This window comes from Trichoplax adhaerens, genomic scaffold (assembly GCF_000150275.1).
Source record: "Trichoplax adhaerens TRIADscaffold_5 genomic scaffold, whole genome shotgun sequence".
NCBI lineage: Eukaryota > Metazoa > Placozoa > Uniplacotomia > Trichoplacea > Trichoplacidae > Trichoplax > Trichoplax adhaerens.
This window is the reverse complement of record NW_002060947.1, coordinates 7540881-7555853: the sequence shown is the minus strand read 5'-3', so window position 1 is coordinate 7555853 and position 14973 is coordinate 7540881. Positions and strand designations below refer to the sequence as shown.

General features: G+C 34.6%; 4 protein-coding genes across 4 annotated transcripts in view; 3 read left to right on the top strand and 1 right to left on the bottom strand.

The window, feature by feature from the left end:
* TRIADDRAFT_25733 (uncharacterized protein) overlaps nucleotides 1-619 on the top strand; it is a gene marked incomplete at both ends in the record, with an annotated part of 67367 nt that extends 66748 nt beyond the window's left edge. Inside the window, one exon of the mRNA XM_002113057.1 lies at nucleotides 253-619. Within this exon, the coding sequence (XP_002113093.1) occupies nucleotides 253-619 (367 nt within the window). The remainder of the gene's footprint in view (nucleotides 1-252) is intronic.
* A 5188-nt stretch (nucleotides 620-5807) lies between these two features.
* On the bottom strand, nucleotides 5808-6152 carry TRIADDRAFT_8412 (uncharacterized protein; the record flags this gene model as incomplete). The annotated part of the gene is made up of 1 exon (XM_002112620.1): nucleotides 5808-6152. A coding segment is annotated over one exon (345 nt), but the record flags the coding sequence as incomplete, so codon positions are not given.
* A 1337-nt stretch (nucleotides 6153-7489) lies between these two features.
* TRIADDRAFT_26103 (uncharacterized protein) lies at nucleotides 7490-8068 on the top strand (the record flags this gene model as incomplete). Its single annotated transcript, XM_002113056.1, has 1 exon — nucleotides 7490-8068. A coding segment is annotated over one exon (579 nt), but the record flags the coding sequence as incomplete, so codon positions are not given.
* A 1365-nt stretch (nucleotides 8069-9433) lies between these two features.
* On the top strand, nucleotides 9434-11872 carry TRIADDRAFT_56899 (uncharacterized protein; the record flags this gene model as incomplete). The annotated part of the gene is made up of 8 exons (XM_002113055.1): nucleotides 9434-9720; nucleotides 10133-10259; nucleotides 10413-10508; nucleotides 10667-10813; nucleotides 11017-11182; nucleotides 11267-11379; nucleotides 11520-11597; nucleotides 11804-11872. 8 exons carry the CDS (start codon nucleotides 9434-9436, stop codon nucleotides 11870-11872), a joined length of 1083 nt encoding a protein of 360 aa, XP_002113091.1.
* Nucleotides 11873-14973: the final 3101 nt, after the last annotated feature.

The window sequence follows — 14973 nt, the reverse complement described above, 5'->3', positions numbered from 1 at the left end:
AGCGTCAGCGAATCCTTTGTGGCTGTCAATTGCTTGTGAAGAACTGCGGGTATTCGGTTTATTTAGTAAAGTAACAGAAATGATCAAAGGGCTAGCTGACGGATTATTAGAGTAAGTCTGGACATCATACTGTATATTTGGCTCTTTAATTTTCAATTTAATGTTAATTTCAATATTGTATATGAATTCGATCTTGGAAATAAAATTATTACCATGGAAAGTATTTATAATAATCATTTTTATTTCTTTCAGATTATTAGAGCAAGTTTTAACACGCTTCGAAGAGGAAAGTGGTGGACATTTAATGGTTGCAACCTTGTGCTTTCTGGAATGTTCGCGTCATGGATTACTAGAAAGAGAGTTACTTGAATTACTTGGAGAAGATGAAACGCTGAGACCTCCTAGTGAAAAAGATTTTACTGAGAAAGGTCCTGACGCGGCACAAGAGATTTCGAAAAGGGAAAATAGTGATAAAGATACTGCATTAGCGAATGATTTATCGAAAAAGCTGCATGTTACCGTGGAAGAGACTTACCGTAAAACTGACTTTGACAAGAAATTTGATGACGAATTTGATATAGATGGTTTGCTTATGATTCATTTCTTGCATCTGAAATAGAATAAATTTTGTGATTTACTCCGTATTGTTATTTACTTAATGCTGGGTGTATAATCTTTATTACAGATATTGAAGATAAAAATGAAGCAAAATCGTCACGATCAAAGCGACCCCCACCACTCCCTGCTGCAAAATGGGCCGCTGTTTTTCGTTCACTAAAGCCGTTCCTCCGCCCGTGCGGTGACACTGGTGAAGGAAGATTGGACTTTTACCACCGAGCAATGAGTAAAGCTGTTAGAAGAAAGTATGTATCAGCTTCATCCTTACTTACTTTATTGAACAAATCATAATTGAGAATAGATTCACGGTGTTCGCCTTAACATATACTCGTGTTATCACTGTGTATTCTATTTTATTGTGTAGATATTTTAAAACCGGTTCGGAAGACTACAGGAAATTCTTATATACATGGTGGCATGGCAAATTGGCCGAGTACTTTGAACAAATTGAGAATCATGATCGCAAAGCTGAGGTAAGTTCAATTTATGGCGATCGTACAAACCAAACTTTCTAGCTACTTGCAAATTTATTTCTCCATTATGAGTGTGATATAGTGATAGCCTAAATATGATCATAACTTAAGGATCTTGCCCAACTTTTTAACAGCTTTAACAAAATATACTATTTTAATCAATACATAGTTAGTTCTTAATGTGAAGATACTAGCTAGCTACTATATGATGTATATCTGAACTTCTATTGAATAAACATTTTTTAAATTTATTTCACTACTAAAGGAATTACCATATCATCTGGAAAAATTACTTGATCATAGTCGCCTAGCTAGATGCTTGTTGGAATGGCCTGTGTTTGAAAAGTTGTCTTCAGATGAACATAACATCGAATTGTTACGATCGTGGCGAAAGGTTAAGGACTTACTAATGCTGGCAAATTCTCGAAAGTCGCGTCAGTTTCATAACTTTATATTAAATCATTTTTGTCCTTTTTTAGGCTGGAGGTTATGCAACTGCTTCAAACCTATACATTCAATCACTGCAACAACTCACATCAAATACTGATGATGAAGAATTAGCTGACAAGAAATGGCGTGTTGCTCGCTTCCTGTTAGTATTTTAAATCCAACTAGTAACTTTGCAAAACTATGCGCGTATCCGATTGTAGTTAATTCTGATATACATAATAATTTTTTATGCTACTCATAGGTGTTGTGCTGGTCAATATAAAGATGCAGAGACATTATTATCTGATGCAATCGAATTAGAAGAAAACAAGCTTGGAGCAAGAAAACATAGAATGGCATGTCTGTTCCAGCTGTTGACAGATATTAAAAGCGAGGTTGGACATACTGTAGTTCTAGACAAGTATACTTATATTGAACTTGATGTCAGAATTCTTTACTTTATATCTTGCTCGATCTAGGTTAGCAAACTTGCAGAGTTTATCAGTGTGAATGATACCAAGAAGCATTATAATGTGATCCAAACTGCACTTAAAGCTATTTCTCTTCGCAAGAACTTGAAGGGCAACGAGAATAGAGTAAATCAACGCCTAACTTAAATTAAGGACATTTATTTAGTGTTCTACTGGATAACATAGACATATTTTTTTAGTATCAATTAGGCTTACTCGAACTTCGGTTGTCATTCCACTATGGAGCCTTTTTCCGAGTTGGAAGAACTTATAAGGAATTATTATCCCAAGAAAGTAGAGTCAGGTGTGAAGTGCATTGCCATAATGCGCTGCAAATATTTCAAGAGGTACTACAAAGAATATTACGACATTAATTGTTTACTTAAATAACGTAGTTGGGATTAATAAGATGCCTAAATTTCTTTTCCCAAGCTTGGTGATAACGGTCATGTGGCTGAAGCGTATCAGAATATCGCTACATTCGTTTATGATGACACTGATCCTCAACAATCTGAGGTATTACACTCGATAGTCCATTACTGTTCTTGCAATTGCAAGTACATGATGAAATTATTACCGTATGCTGCTGTTATTTCAAATGGCGTAAAGCCATTAGTGAATGTAATGCCGTATCTTTCATAAATTTTAAAATTTTATTGAGAAAGTCTTGCCGATAGATTTTACATAGTGTATTATGCTTTATGCTACAAGCTAGATTTTAAGTCTTTTAATACATGTTCTTGTCTAATATAGTGGTACAAGAAAGCGCTTGAAGTTTGCATGCAAGCCTACGGCGAATATCATAAGTTAACCGCTCGAATTGTATTCAATATGGGAATCGTGATTGAATATCGAAATAAGAAAGAATCCTATAAATACTATAAGAGAGCATATGACATTGATTGCGAAGTACTTGATAATATAAGAAATTAGAAATGAATCATAATTTTATTTTTCTTCATTTCATTTAATTTTTCTAAATTTTATTAAGCTCCATTTATTATAAAATCTAAATAGATTTTTGGTCCTACACATCCTACTACTTTACGAACAAAATCTGTTCTTGATGAACCTGCATTTCGAATCATATCAGAAGAAATGGAAATGGATCAAGGAAAAACTTCGTAAATGTATCAAATTTCTAATCATGGACTATTGTCACTGTTTTCAATATCTCGATAAGTTAATATAACGTAGTCTGCCTGTTGATGTAAACTTGTGATCAATACGATACTTGATGTATATGAATGTCTTTATAGCATTACAATATTTAGTTACTTCTTTGCATTGTTGAATATGTTACTAATGGCTGTGTCCTGTGTTCGCGATGATAATTTTATAAGTGTTTATTTGGCTGCAGTGTTTATAATTCATCTCATCGAATTTATTTGTAGAATTAAATGTTACAGATAGGTAGTCGTGCATACAGTACATTAAAAACCTGCTTAGTATGATTTTACAGACTATATTTTAACAAATTTACTTCTAACAAGGTCATCATTGTGACTACAGTATTACTGACTTGATTAATAGATATTTATTGTCGCTTGCATTACGGTGCAAACGAAGTAATTCTTATTAGTTTACTATACAATATTATTATAAGAAAGTATTTCATCAGTAATTAAGCAAGCATCGAGTAGAATTTAACGAAAAAAGCGTTTACTATGAAATATTGGTTTAGGAGAATTTGTTGCAAGATTTTCGTGATTTTATTAGTTATTTCTGTAACATTTAAAAATTGAATATACACTAGTGTTTCGTTACTGGTAAACTTTCCGACATGAAACACTTAATATACACACTTATCGTTGTCATAGTAATTATAATTTTTCAACTGTTCAGTCGAATTTCATAAACCGATTAATATATATCCTATCGACTTGAACTAAAGCGTATTGAAGTTTCTCTGGTAAATTACATGTTTGAGTGTATCAAAATGAATAAAGTTTGGTGATTTCAACTCAAATTTTTATCTTGTCTATTTATCTTCACACACCTCTGTCCATCCTATTACAATTACCAAGCTCTCAATTAAATAGTTGAAAATGCGAACATGTGAAAATAGTGTACTCGTACCTATATATTATCGTCTTGACCAAACCGATGATATCGCTTGTGATAGTTTAATTGAGAGAAATGAAACAGCAGTCTGCGCAAATTTAGATCATTCATTCTTGTTAACTATACTTTAAATTTATTCTGTAATCCTTACAGCTTTATTATGCAAGCGTTGAATTTGTAATAACTTTGAGCCTTTCGTAACCACCGTAACCACCTATTAAAAATAAAGGGAAAGCTAACGATTTGCTAATGATACGAACTATTCATAAACGATATATCACGCTATTCAAAGTTATCTCTTTAATGGTGGTTTAATTACAATCGATTCAATGAAGATGCAGTAGGATAGGACTATTTTCAAATCAAGTTAGCCATTAAGTACAGTAAAATAAGCTTCTTCGAACAAAAGAGATAAGTATAGGTTTCGATAGTTTATAAAATCAAATCTCTATCCTTTACCTTATATAGAAATGTAATATTATTTTTCACTTTAAGGAACGAAAGGATGAACCAATAATATTTTCAGAACAAAAACTCGAAGTGCGACCAGTTTATTTATATATGTTATATTGCCGTTGCTAGAAAAGAGTTGCACTAATTTCAATACGGCAACAAAAGTTTGCTAGGCAAACACTTCAATCTCTAGCAAAGGGACGGTTCAATTCAAAAAGTCTTGACACAAATGTGGAGTACTGTAATTTTTATTTAAAATTTAAAGTTTTACAGTAGTGGAGTAGGAGAATTTACGTTATGACTCGTCATGATCTATCGAATGAAATATTAGCTAAATTATAGGCAATCACTAGCAGACTAAAATTTGGTGGTCAAATAAAATTGAAGGAGTTTGCAAGTAGCAGCAACTTATTTCGGAAAAGACAGCGATTACAGACAGATACGCTGGCTAAATTGAGTCAATCGATGCATTCTTCCCTCAAATTTAATCAAACAGAACGCAAGAGAAATATTTTTCTTCATGTTTTATTTAAATATATCCTTACTATTCGCTTTTAATCTAATCTATTCATAACATACGCTTACTCAGCCGGTGAATATGATCGACAAAGCAGGCTAAAACAGCACAAGAATGCTTCAGTTCAATATGAGTCAATAGCAATGGACCCGTGTGGCAACGAAGCTATTGTTACAGAGCGAAAACTTTAGTCATCTTATGATCTATAAAACATGCTCATGTTAATTAAAAAATAAGATTCTATAAACGGACTAGCTTAAATGATTGGTTATAGCTATTAGTAAAGATAGATAAAGGTCAGTCAAATAACATTCATCTAGGAGGGTAACAAAAGTTCCTCTATTGTAAAACAACTTGTAGACTAGATAATACTTCGAAAGTTGCAATATACGTGACTAGAGAAAACGAGAGTCATCCACCCCTAATGAGGGGGCAGGTTGAACGAGAAATCATTAGCGCAGTACATTGATTAATTTAAAAAGTGCACCCAAAAAAGTTTCACTAGAACCACTGGTGGATTAAATCGTAGACAATCATAAATAGTATCCGCTGTTGATGTAAGAGCGCGATCAATAAGAAATGGAACATTTACAGTGTCCATTGCTATTAGGTTATCAATACAACGACGATAATATCTGTAATTTAATATTGGATTAATGCTATGACCATGGAAGCAAAAATGAGTCCAAGACTGATGGTAGTACTGCCGATAGCACCATTGCATACGGTATCATGGCAGTAAAGCCAAGTTTGCTTCTGACAACATGCCTTGGAATTAATTGGCTCACAAATACCAGGATGGGTAATATTGGTGGTACGAATAGGTGGATTGCCGCCCACTGACCAGACACAGTTAGGATCACCTAATTCTTCCCCATTGGATAAGCCATCGCCATCCGAATCAGCTAGGCAAGCTGATCTTCCCCATTGCACTCCAACTTCGCCCATTAGGATACCGAAAGTATTGCGGGTACCGCCACCAGCTCTTTTTTGATGGCCCACACCACCCCAAAATTGAGCGGTGTTACACGGATCGGGTACATTAGCGCCATTTGGAATTTGTGCCTGATATCTTTGATAACAATTGACAACGGAAAAGAAGAGCAATAAAACAAGATAAATCTTCATCATGTCTGTATCAAGTCGTATACGATTGACTAAATGAAAAGGAATTTTGGTCGTCACGTTGGTCAATGATGGTTAAAAAGTCACAACTCGAAAGGTAACTGCAATTTTGACCTCCACAATTCCAACTCTATTTTACCCCTCTAATATATGCACATATATAATTCAAAAGCAAGAGTTCATCATCTTCACTTCATCATATACTTTACAGTAAGTACGGTTCTCCATACACTTTTGACTTGATTTTATATAGGGTACTGTATAGTAAGTCATATGGCACGACTAATATTAATTCAATGTTAATTAATTATTAATTATTTAATTTAATTTTATTTTACTACAGTATAAACAAGTCAACAAAGTCGACGCCTCGACGACGTTGCTACGACGGCTACAGTCACAGTATAATGCAGTATGTACTGTATGTACAGACGGTACGGGACTAAAGTCAGTATAAAACATACTGTACAGTATCATACAGTACTGTACAGTACAGTGTACTGTACATTCTTTTCCTATTAGAATCTCGCATGCTCAACTGCTCATCAATCATTTAATCTCTTCGCTGCTAATATTTCCGGCATAAATAAAATTTCCAGCCATTCTTCCAATGGCTCGTTATTGATCGACAACATCGAAAATTGGTATTCTGTTAGACAAGGAGGAATAGTGCAATCTACTCATGGTATGACTGATGTAACTGACTGTATACGAGTATACTGTTAATGTTGTAAGCCAACAGTACTGATGACTGTTAAAGTAATATACACGTACGAGGAGAGTGTACAACATGGGACAACTTGGCAGTAAGGCAGCTGGTCTAGACTGTTAGCATGGAGGATGATTACCAGGTAATGTTCCATCAAAACAAAATTTCCGACATGCTTTCCAATCGATTGTATGATGAATGATGAATACTATTGTTTAATTCGCTTAATGGTTACCTGTGATATTGCTATTGACTGCCATTTTAGAGGATTGGCCAATCGATCATACATGACAGCTTCAGCCATGACCACGAACAGTACAATTATGGCGGTTGCCAATGTTGGCACTGTTCCGATGCAAAGTGTCACCAAAGTAGGAGAGTCTATGATGACGCTAGAAGACTGCTAAGAATTCTAAGTAAGTTTGTAGCTTAAAGATTATTCAATCACCTGCGTTGTAGCTTGTTGTAACAGAACATAGAAAGCAAAAGCAACATTAATCTGTGCAGCATGTAGCAAATGGAATAATCGACTATCCGAGTAATGGATTATTTATTTATTTATTGCAAACTTGTAATGTAATTCAATGACTACTCCTACCATGTAGACAAGAATTGCTCAGAACTTCAAAATCCTGTCATAGAATGCAACGATTCCTGTCTTTGTAGCATATATTGCTGGAATCGAGTGGTGCAACTAGGTTCTTCTGCAAAATTAGAATGCTTCAAAACCCAATCTAAAGGTTTAGGTGTAAGAACTACAGACAAATTAATAGCTGGTCAATTTGTCTGTGAATACCTTGGACAGGTTGTTAGTGTCCATGAAGCTAAAAGTAGATTCTCTCAAAGTGATCTCACGAAGCCTAATTATCTCCTTGTTTTAAGAGAACACATTACAAATTTTTCTAATCCTCATATTTTAATCACTTGCATTGATGCTACTAAATTTGGTAATATTGCCCGCTTTATCAATCACTCTTGCAGTCCCAATCTATTGGCAATTGCTGTTCGAATCAACACTAATGTGCCTCATTTGGCTTTTTTTGCTAAAAGAGATATTGCACCCAACGAAGAATTAACATTTGATTACGCTGGTGGTTATCGGGACAATTATAAACAAGAAACTAGTCACGGAATTAAATGCTTGTGTCAGAGTGAGACATGTTTCGGATACTTACCCTATGATCAAATGCTATTTGACGAATCGAAGTAGACATATCCATATTTATACATTTGTAAATAATTGCTTCTTCCTCCTCTACTGTTGTGATTTAGAACATTTCACCAAAGCAATTTGGAAACACCAGGCAATGTTTATTATACATGCATCACATATAGTGTAAAATCAATTCTCGATCATATTATGTTCCATCTTTTGCCTACGTACGAACATGGTTACGGGCACGTTATGTATAGCCATAGAGATATTAATCTCATCAATTGAATACAATCATCGAAAAAATTTAAAGTATTACAAGATTAAAAATTTGCACTATTTTCAATGATGATGGTACATAATTCAGAGAATTTATTAATATGCTATCACATGTACATATACATCGATGAAGCAATCAGAGTATTTATATAAGGTGATTAAAAATTCCCAGCTTGTAATTATATGATTCGTTCCTTGTACGTAAAGATCTTTAAAAGCATTGTGCCTGTTTTATAACTATGTACTAATTTTTGAACTGTAATCGAATACATAATCTACTGACTACACATTAATTGATTAATGATGATTAACTGGCTAATATTTAATATTTGGCTTGCTTTTTCCTGGTAAACTCTATTTTATTCTTACGTTACTTTAAGATTGTACGAGGTGAATGGCTTTATGCACAAGCATAAAGCCACAAACGTACGAGCTGCTATTTTACTACAGCAGGTGGTTTCTAAACGACCTTGCGAATATTATTACAAACTTCTCTATTGGCAAAGCATGGATATTGCTATAGTTAACTTTAGGAAATAGCATCACCATTTTTCAACACCACTATTGGATATACGTAAATAAACTAATATGCCTAAATATTTGCTGTTTATACCTTAGATAATGACAATAGCGGCAGAAAGTAAAGAAGTAGCCTTGAGCTCCTACTGAAACGCAGTTGTTGGCATTGAAACTTTTAACTATATGTTACCTTAGTTTTGCCGATCCAATTTTAGCGAACCGTCATCGCGATGATCCCATCACAACTAATAAAATGCACTTTAAATGACATCTATACATCCAGAAACTGCATGGAAAGCTCCTCACTTCCAGAATTACAAGTAGTAAATTTATCTAAAAATATAAATGCAACTGAGAGCTGATATAGTATGCCCGAATTTACCGTGATAACGATTACGTATATTTGAAATGAAAACATCAATCATTTGTTTATTTTACTAATAGTTGCGCAGACGTGAGAGTATGCACAAATTTTAATTTATTTACGTTGTCGTATACCTAATAGTCTATAATGCTTCATTGTGCTTCGCTACGGAATATCAAGTAATTATAAAAGATTAAACCATCTAGTAAATTTAGTATTAAACGTTACAACGTTGAACTACTTTCTACAGGAAAGTAACAATGCTTGATCGACGTAAGCAGCAGAAACAACATGAAAACCAATTATCTGTCTTTGAAACAATCTTTCATCGTCAGAAATTACGTAAAAGTAGTAAATCTAAGAAAGACAAAAAATATCCTCCACTATTAGATCGTTCCAAATCGATCCCTGGCCCTAGCTTCGTTATTGATCAGGACGAAGATACCATTGAAAGCTATCACGATTTCCGGATTGTACAACTAACCAATCCAACTTGGTGTGATTATTGCACTGATTTTATTTGGGGCTTATTCAAGCAAGCAATCAGGTGTAAAGGTGATTATTTTAGTGAAAAAGGGATTTGATTTGACTTTCCCACTATTTTTGATTTATAATATACAATGTTAGAAATCTATAAATTAGTATGGGCATTACGATATTGACATTTCTATTCTATTAAGGGATAATGCAACCGATAGTTTAATGACAATAAAAAATAAACAATCTTATGAATCCTTCCTCTCCATAAGAGAATGATATAAGTTAAATAATGGCAACTCGAGCCAACTTTTACCTAATAGATTATTTGATGGGGTTTCAACTACTCCGATTCCTTTTCAAAATGCTATAACAAAGTTAGAGTATTGTAAATACCTACATTACCTTTGTCAGTTAGTACTAACTAAAAGGTCTTTATATCTAGCATGTAGGTATACCTGCCATAAAAAATGCCAATTTAGGATTGATTTGAAATGTCCTCGATCGTTGGCTAAACAGATATCAGAAAATCACCAGCATATAGTACAACAGGAACAATCCCTACAACTAATTAGCGGAAAGGCCAACGAAAAGCCAGGATACGCACGGGTCTGAAATAAACTTCTAATCGTAAATAAAATGAATCTTGAAAAACCTTTTAAACCATTAAAGCTACAGCTTTAGGCTGCGATATTAGGATGTATAAAGCTTAGAAAATTTTTTTTAATTTACATGGCCTTAAATTTGGCAATCATTTCTTAGAATACTTTAGAAGTATTGGGGTTAAAATCTACACAAGAACTGAAAGAAGTTATACAAAGATACAATCAGAAATCTTCTGGTTTAATCATTACCATGGTTAGTTCAGAAGGCAGTATTATCGATTTGCCAAATATTATAATCAATCAGTGTTTCCAGATTGTGTATATACACATAGAGGAAGAAATTGTATTATGAAAATGATATCATAAATTTATCTCATTAATCTACGTATATATGAATATCTCAAACTCAAGCAACCAAAGAGCTGCAAGTTCGCTGGGTTTATTCATATTGGCGTCGATATTCTTCGACCAGTAAATGTTCATCCTTTCAATGGTAAAATAAAAGAACAGCTGAAAGATTCGCCTAAGCTTGGTTCTAGTAACGTTAATAGGAAACGAGTTAGTATAAATGAATAACGATTGAAGCCAGTCTCGCGTTTATTGGCTAATAACTAATAATCATACTATACGATATCCAAATTATTTATATCATGCGAATAATCATCTATGTATAGCTATATGAATATTGAATGTTTATTTATTCTCAATTAATAGTTTCTATTAGATTAATGTTTTATTGAAACTTTGTCAATACATTGTAGAGTACATCTTTCTTTATGCCGAGTGGTAGTTTACAGGCTATTCATGTTACGAGTGATACAACCGCAACGGAAATTATCGTTACCTTTTTAGAAAAGTATAAAATTGCTGATAATCCACAAAAGTTTGCAATCTATGAAAGGGTGCACAAGCTTACCAAGTACTTTGGTACAGTATAAAGATCTATGCATGTAGTAGATATTACTATGTAAACTAAAAAGTCTTTAAAAGTATTACTACTATATCTTACAGATAGAAAGCTGAATGACTACGAAAGACCTTTATGCCTTAAATTAATGTGGAATAAACAGAACGACGAAGAGAAATCGTTTGTTATCGGTGAAAATAAAACTGGAGATATTTGTGTTAGTATCGTAGCTAATTGCCCTAAGATATGGGAGACCAGGATTTAATTATTGTCTACATTTAAGATATCGAATTCATGTTTAATAAGCGCGCTTATAGATTCAATTTTGACGTAGTTAATCATATATTTATGTTATAGTGGGATGCATTTTCAGTAGCGGAGCTGGAAAATTTTTTGACTATCTTAAATTTAGAAGAGAAAGAGCATATTAATCAGGTTAGTAGTGGTTATGAATATAGCTTATATATTTTATATTAAACAACTACTTTAATATACACCGGATGTAAACGCTACTTTCCATATAATACATCCTATTTAATGTTATTTCTCTTATTTTATGATTACTTTTCATAGCAATATCAATTCTTCTAAAATCTATCAGTACAATTTGTAGTCATTTTTATTATTTCGTAATGTATAAGGTTCGTACACGATATGAAAGGCAAGAAAATTATTTGCGAAGTATGCTTGAAACTCCAAAACAAGATTAAAATTATTGCTGTATTCAATAAAACTGCGATCCGGTGATAATTTATCCACCAAAGTTATAATTGGTTAACTTAGCAAGTCGTCTATGATAACCAATGTTATGTCTGCACATATTCATGGAAGCACACCGCTGCCTGTAATAATAAGTTAGTTTATCAGGAATCGTCTCAATGATTTGTAATAGGTGTTTACAATATCTCCTGGTATTGTGTAGCCTGTATGTATAGGCTTTAGCCGCTTTCTGTTCTATATTAGTGCGAAATATAAAATCGACCGCATCTAAATACCATATTCGAGAGTCTATAACGCCATTCTTGTATACCTAATGTGAAATATGGTGGTCTACTGTACGCACATGTATTCTAACGACGTCATTATTAAAGCTAATGGACTCTTAAACCCATTGCTGTATTTGTATTTCAATTGCTGATGACGTGAGCGTAAGACTTTCGAATTATTTCCGATTCTATTATAATTACTAGTGCAAACTCCCGTCGCTTTGCTGACGGTTTACGATAATGTGCTCATTTAACAGATAGTATTACCATTTGATAGACCTGTCAGACTCAGTCTTGTTATAGGCAACATTGTTGTCATTTCTACCTATGCCGCTTTTGAGCCGGCCATCATTAGCCTCAATTGGCCCAGTACAGTATGCGAATATCCATCATAGTAGTATAGAAAACTGAAAAAGCGAATCAATCGTCCCACCGAATTTGCACCATCGTTAGATCAAAATGACAATAAGCCTCGTAATATCGTTACCCTCGATGAATATAAATGTAATATTTTAAAAGATGCCCAGTTCTCGACCTCTACTGTGAAGCTGATCGCATTTCAGTGCTGTACTGTATATATGCGTGACTATATACCGTACGGCAATTCGCACAGCATTGTTGATGCGTGGATATGTATATATATACTCCTACAATATTTTCTTTCGCTAAGGCCACTCGTGTATGATTGCCTGTGGGCACTCTTATATACGAGTGATGACCAAAATGCTAGAAAGAACTACTGAATGAATCATGTAGCTACTGGCTGGCACTGGTGGGTAGGCATTATTTTTGCTGGTGATTTCAAACTTGGGTCATTCAGCGCAGATATAGTGAGAGGGGCAGCGCACGGATACGCTGAGCTAACGCAGTGCAGTCGACTCTCTTTTTCTTTCGTACTTCTGGTTGTTTAGCCTACAGTATTGCTCATGGTCTGATTGATAGTACTCTTGTTCTTCTCTGCATTGATCGATTGTGAATGCTTGCAATTCTAACTTTTCGTATTTCTCTGCTTGATCGATCTGACAATCTCTCTCCAAGCCTATTGCAGTTCATACTGATGGTTTTGTTTATTGCTGTTGACGCACTATCTGATACTACAGCACAGTAGAAGAGAAAAGAGCTTACGTACTGTACTGTACTGTCCAGTATGTACAATACTACACCACAAATGATGGTTTGTTGTTTTTTTGGACCTCATCAATTTCGATCCTTCCTCCTCTGATTTCTGGATCATTTGGCGAAGATCTATCTGATTCAACTCGTTTAAAACTGTACCATACCATATCGAGGTTTGTTGTTTTTTTGGACCTCATCTATTTCGATCCTTGCTATTCCAATTTCTGGGTCGGAGATCCTATCTGATTCAACTCGTTTAACCCTTTAAAGTCGCGCAGCCGCTGTCGCAGTTGCTCTTAGACTTACTGTTGCCGTATGGAAACAATACTGTTTATACGATAAGCATTTAAACTGTACCGTACAGTACAGTACAGTACAGTACCGTATAATACTACAGTACAATACCGTACAATACCGTACAATACCGTACAGTACATGTTGAAACTTTGTACTGTACTCTACTCGTCAAGAGCCAATAGAAAAAGCTTGCCCAATTGTCTGCACTTTGCAAGCAGTGACACAGTCAGTCAACGCATTCCATACTCAAGCCTACAATTGGGTAGAGTGCACCAAGCGAGTACTGCCATAGTCCTGGCGAACTCAATCCAGAAAGGATTGATGGCGGATTGGATAGTCATGACAAGCTGCAACGGTGAAAATTGAATGTTCTAATGGCAATGAAACTGATGGGAAATGTTGTTCTTGCTTGAAGGAGAAAGATGAATTGCGAAGAGTATAGTAATCGTATTTTACAGACTGTTGTGGCTCAAATTTGCTTAGCTATCGGATGGACATCCATCTCCGATTCAGCCTTGCAAGTCTTGGTCGATCTAATCAATCGTCATATCCACAATATCGGCAAAAGAACACAATTATACTGTGCTCATGGTAACTACTACTGATACATTCCTATTGCATGTTCATGGACATAGCATTGATTAGCTAGAGTGGAGTGATTGATTCTCTTGCATGATCTGTTGACAACTAAGTTTCCTTATTATACTGTACATTTGTCAATCTTACGCTATCTGCATCTCGTGTCTGATAACAGACCTCATTCTCTCGGAAAAGACTGCTTGTAAAATGAAAATGACATCTTGCAATAGTGGCAGAAAGTTGTGTTAATTAGTTTGAATAGAGGAAGGATACTGTACTCGTTGTACTCGTACGATCGTATCGTGTTGTTGGACACCAATACACAATCATGACACGATCGATTAACATCGTTCAGATGGTTTACACTTTCAATCCAAATGATAGATTGACTGTGAATAACATCACATCTATACAATTCATTTCCAATGCTGATCATTCTGTATTTGGACAAGAAGGAAACACCATAGAATGATCAATAAAGTACAACTCAATAGTAAGCCATAGTCAAAACTAGATAACCTTGTCCATAGGACCCAAAAGGGAATCGATTTCTCCAAAAGTACATACAAACTCTTTATCATGACAATGTGATAGTACAATACGCGTCACAATATCAAGTATAAAATGATTTGCGGTAGAGAGAGTGACTGCAAATGAAGATTCGTTTCTCCACTTTCCAATCATCAACGCTGGATAGATAACAAAAATATTTCTAGATTAAAAACAGTCTACTTTACGCGTATGACAACAAGCAAGGTTGACAATTGATGCATTAAATCGCTTCCCTATCTTATTTAGACGGCCGTACAGAATCCAATTTGGATGATTTACAG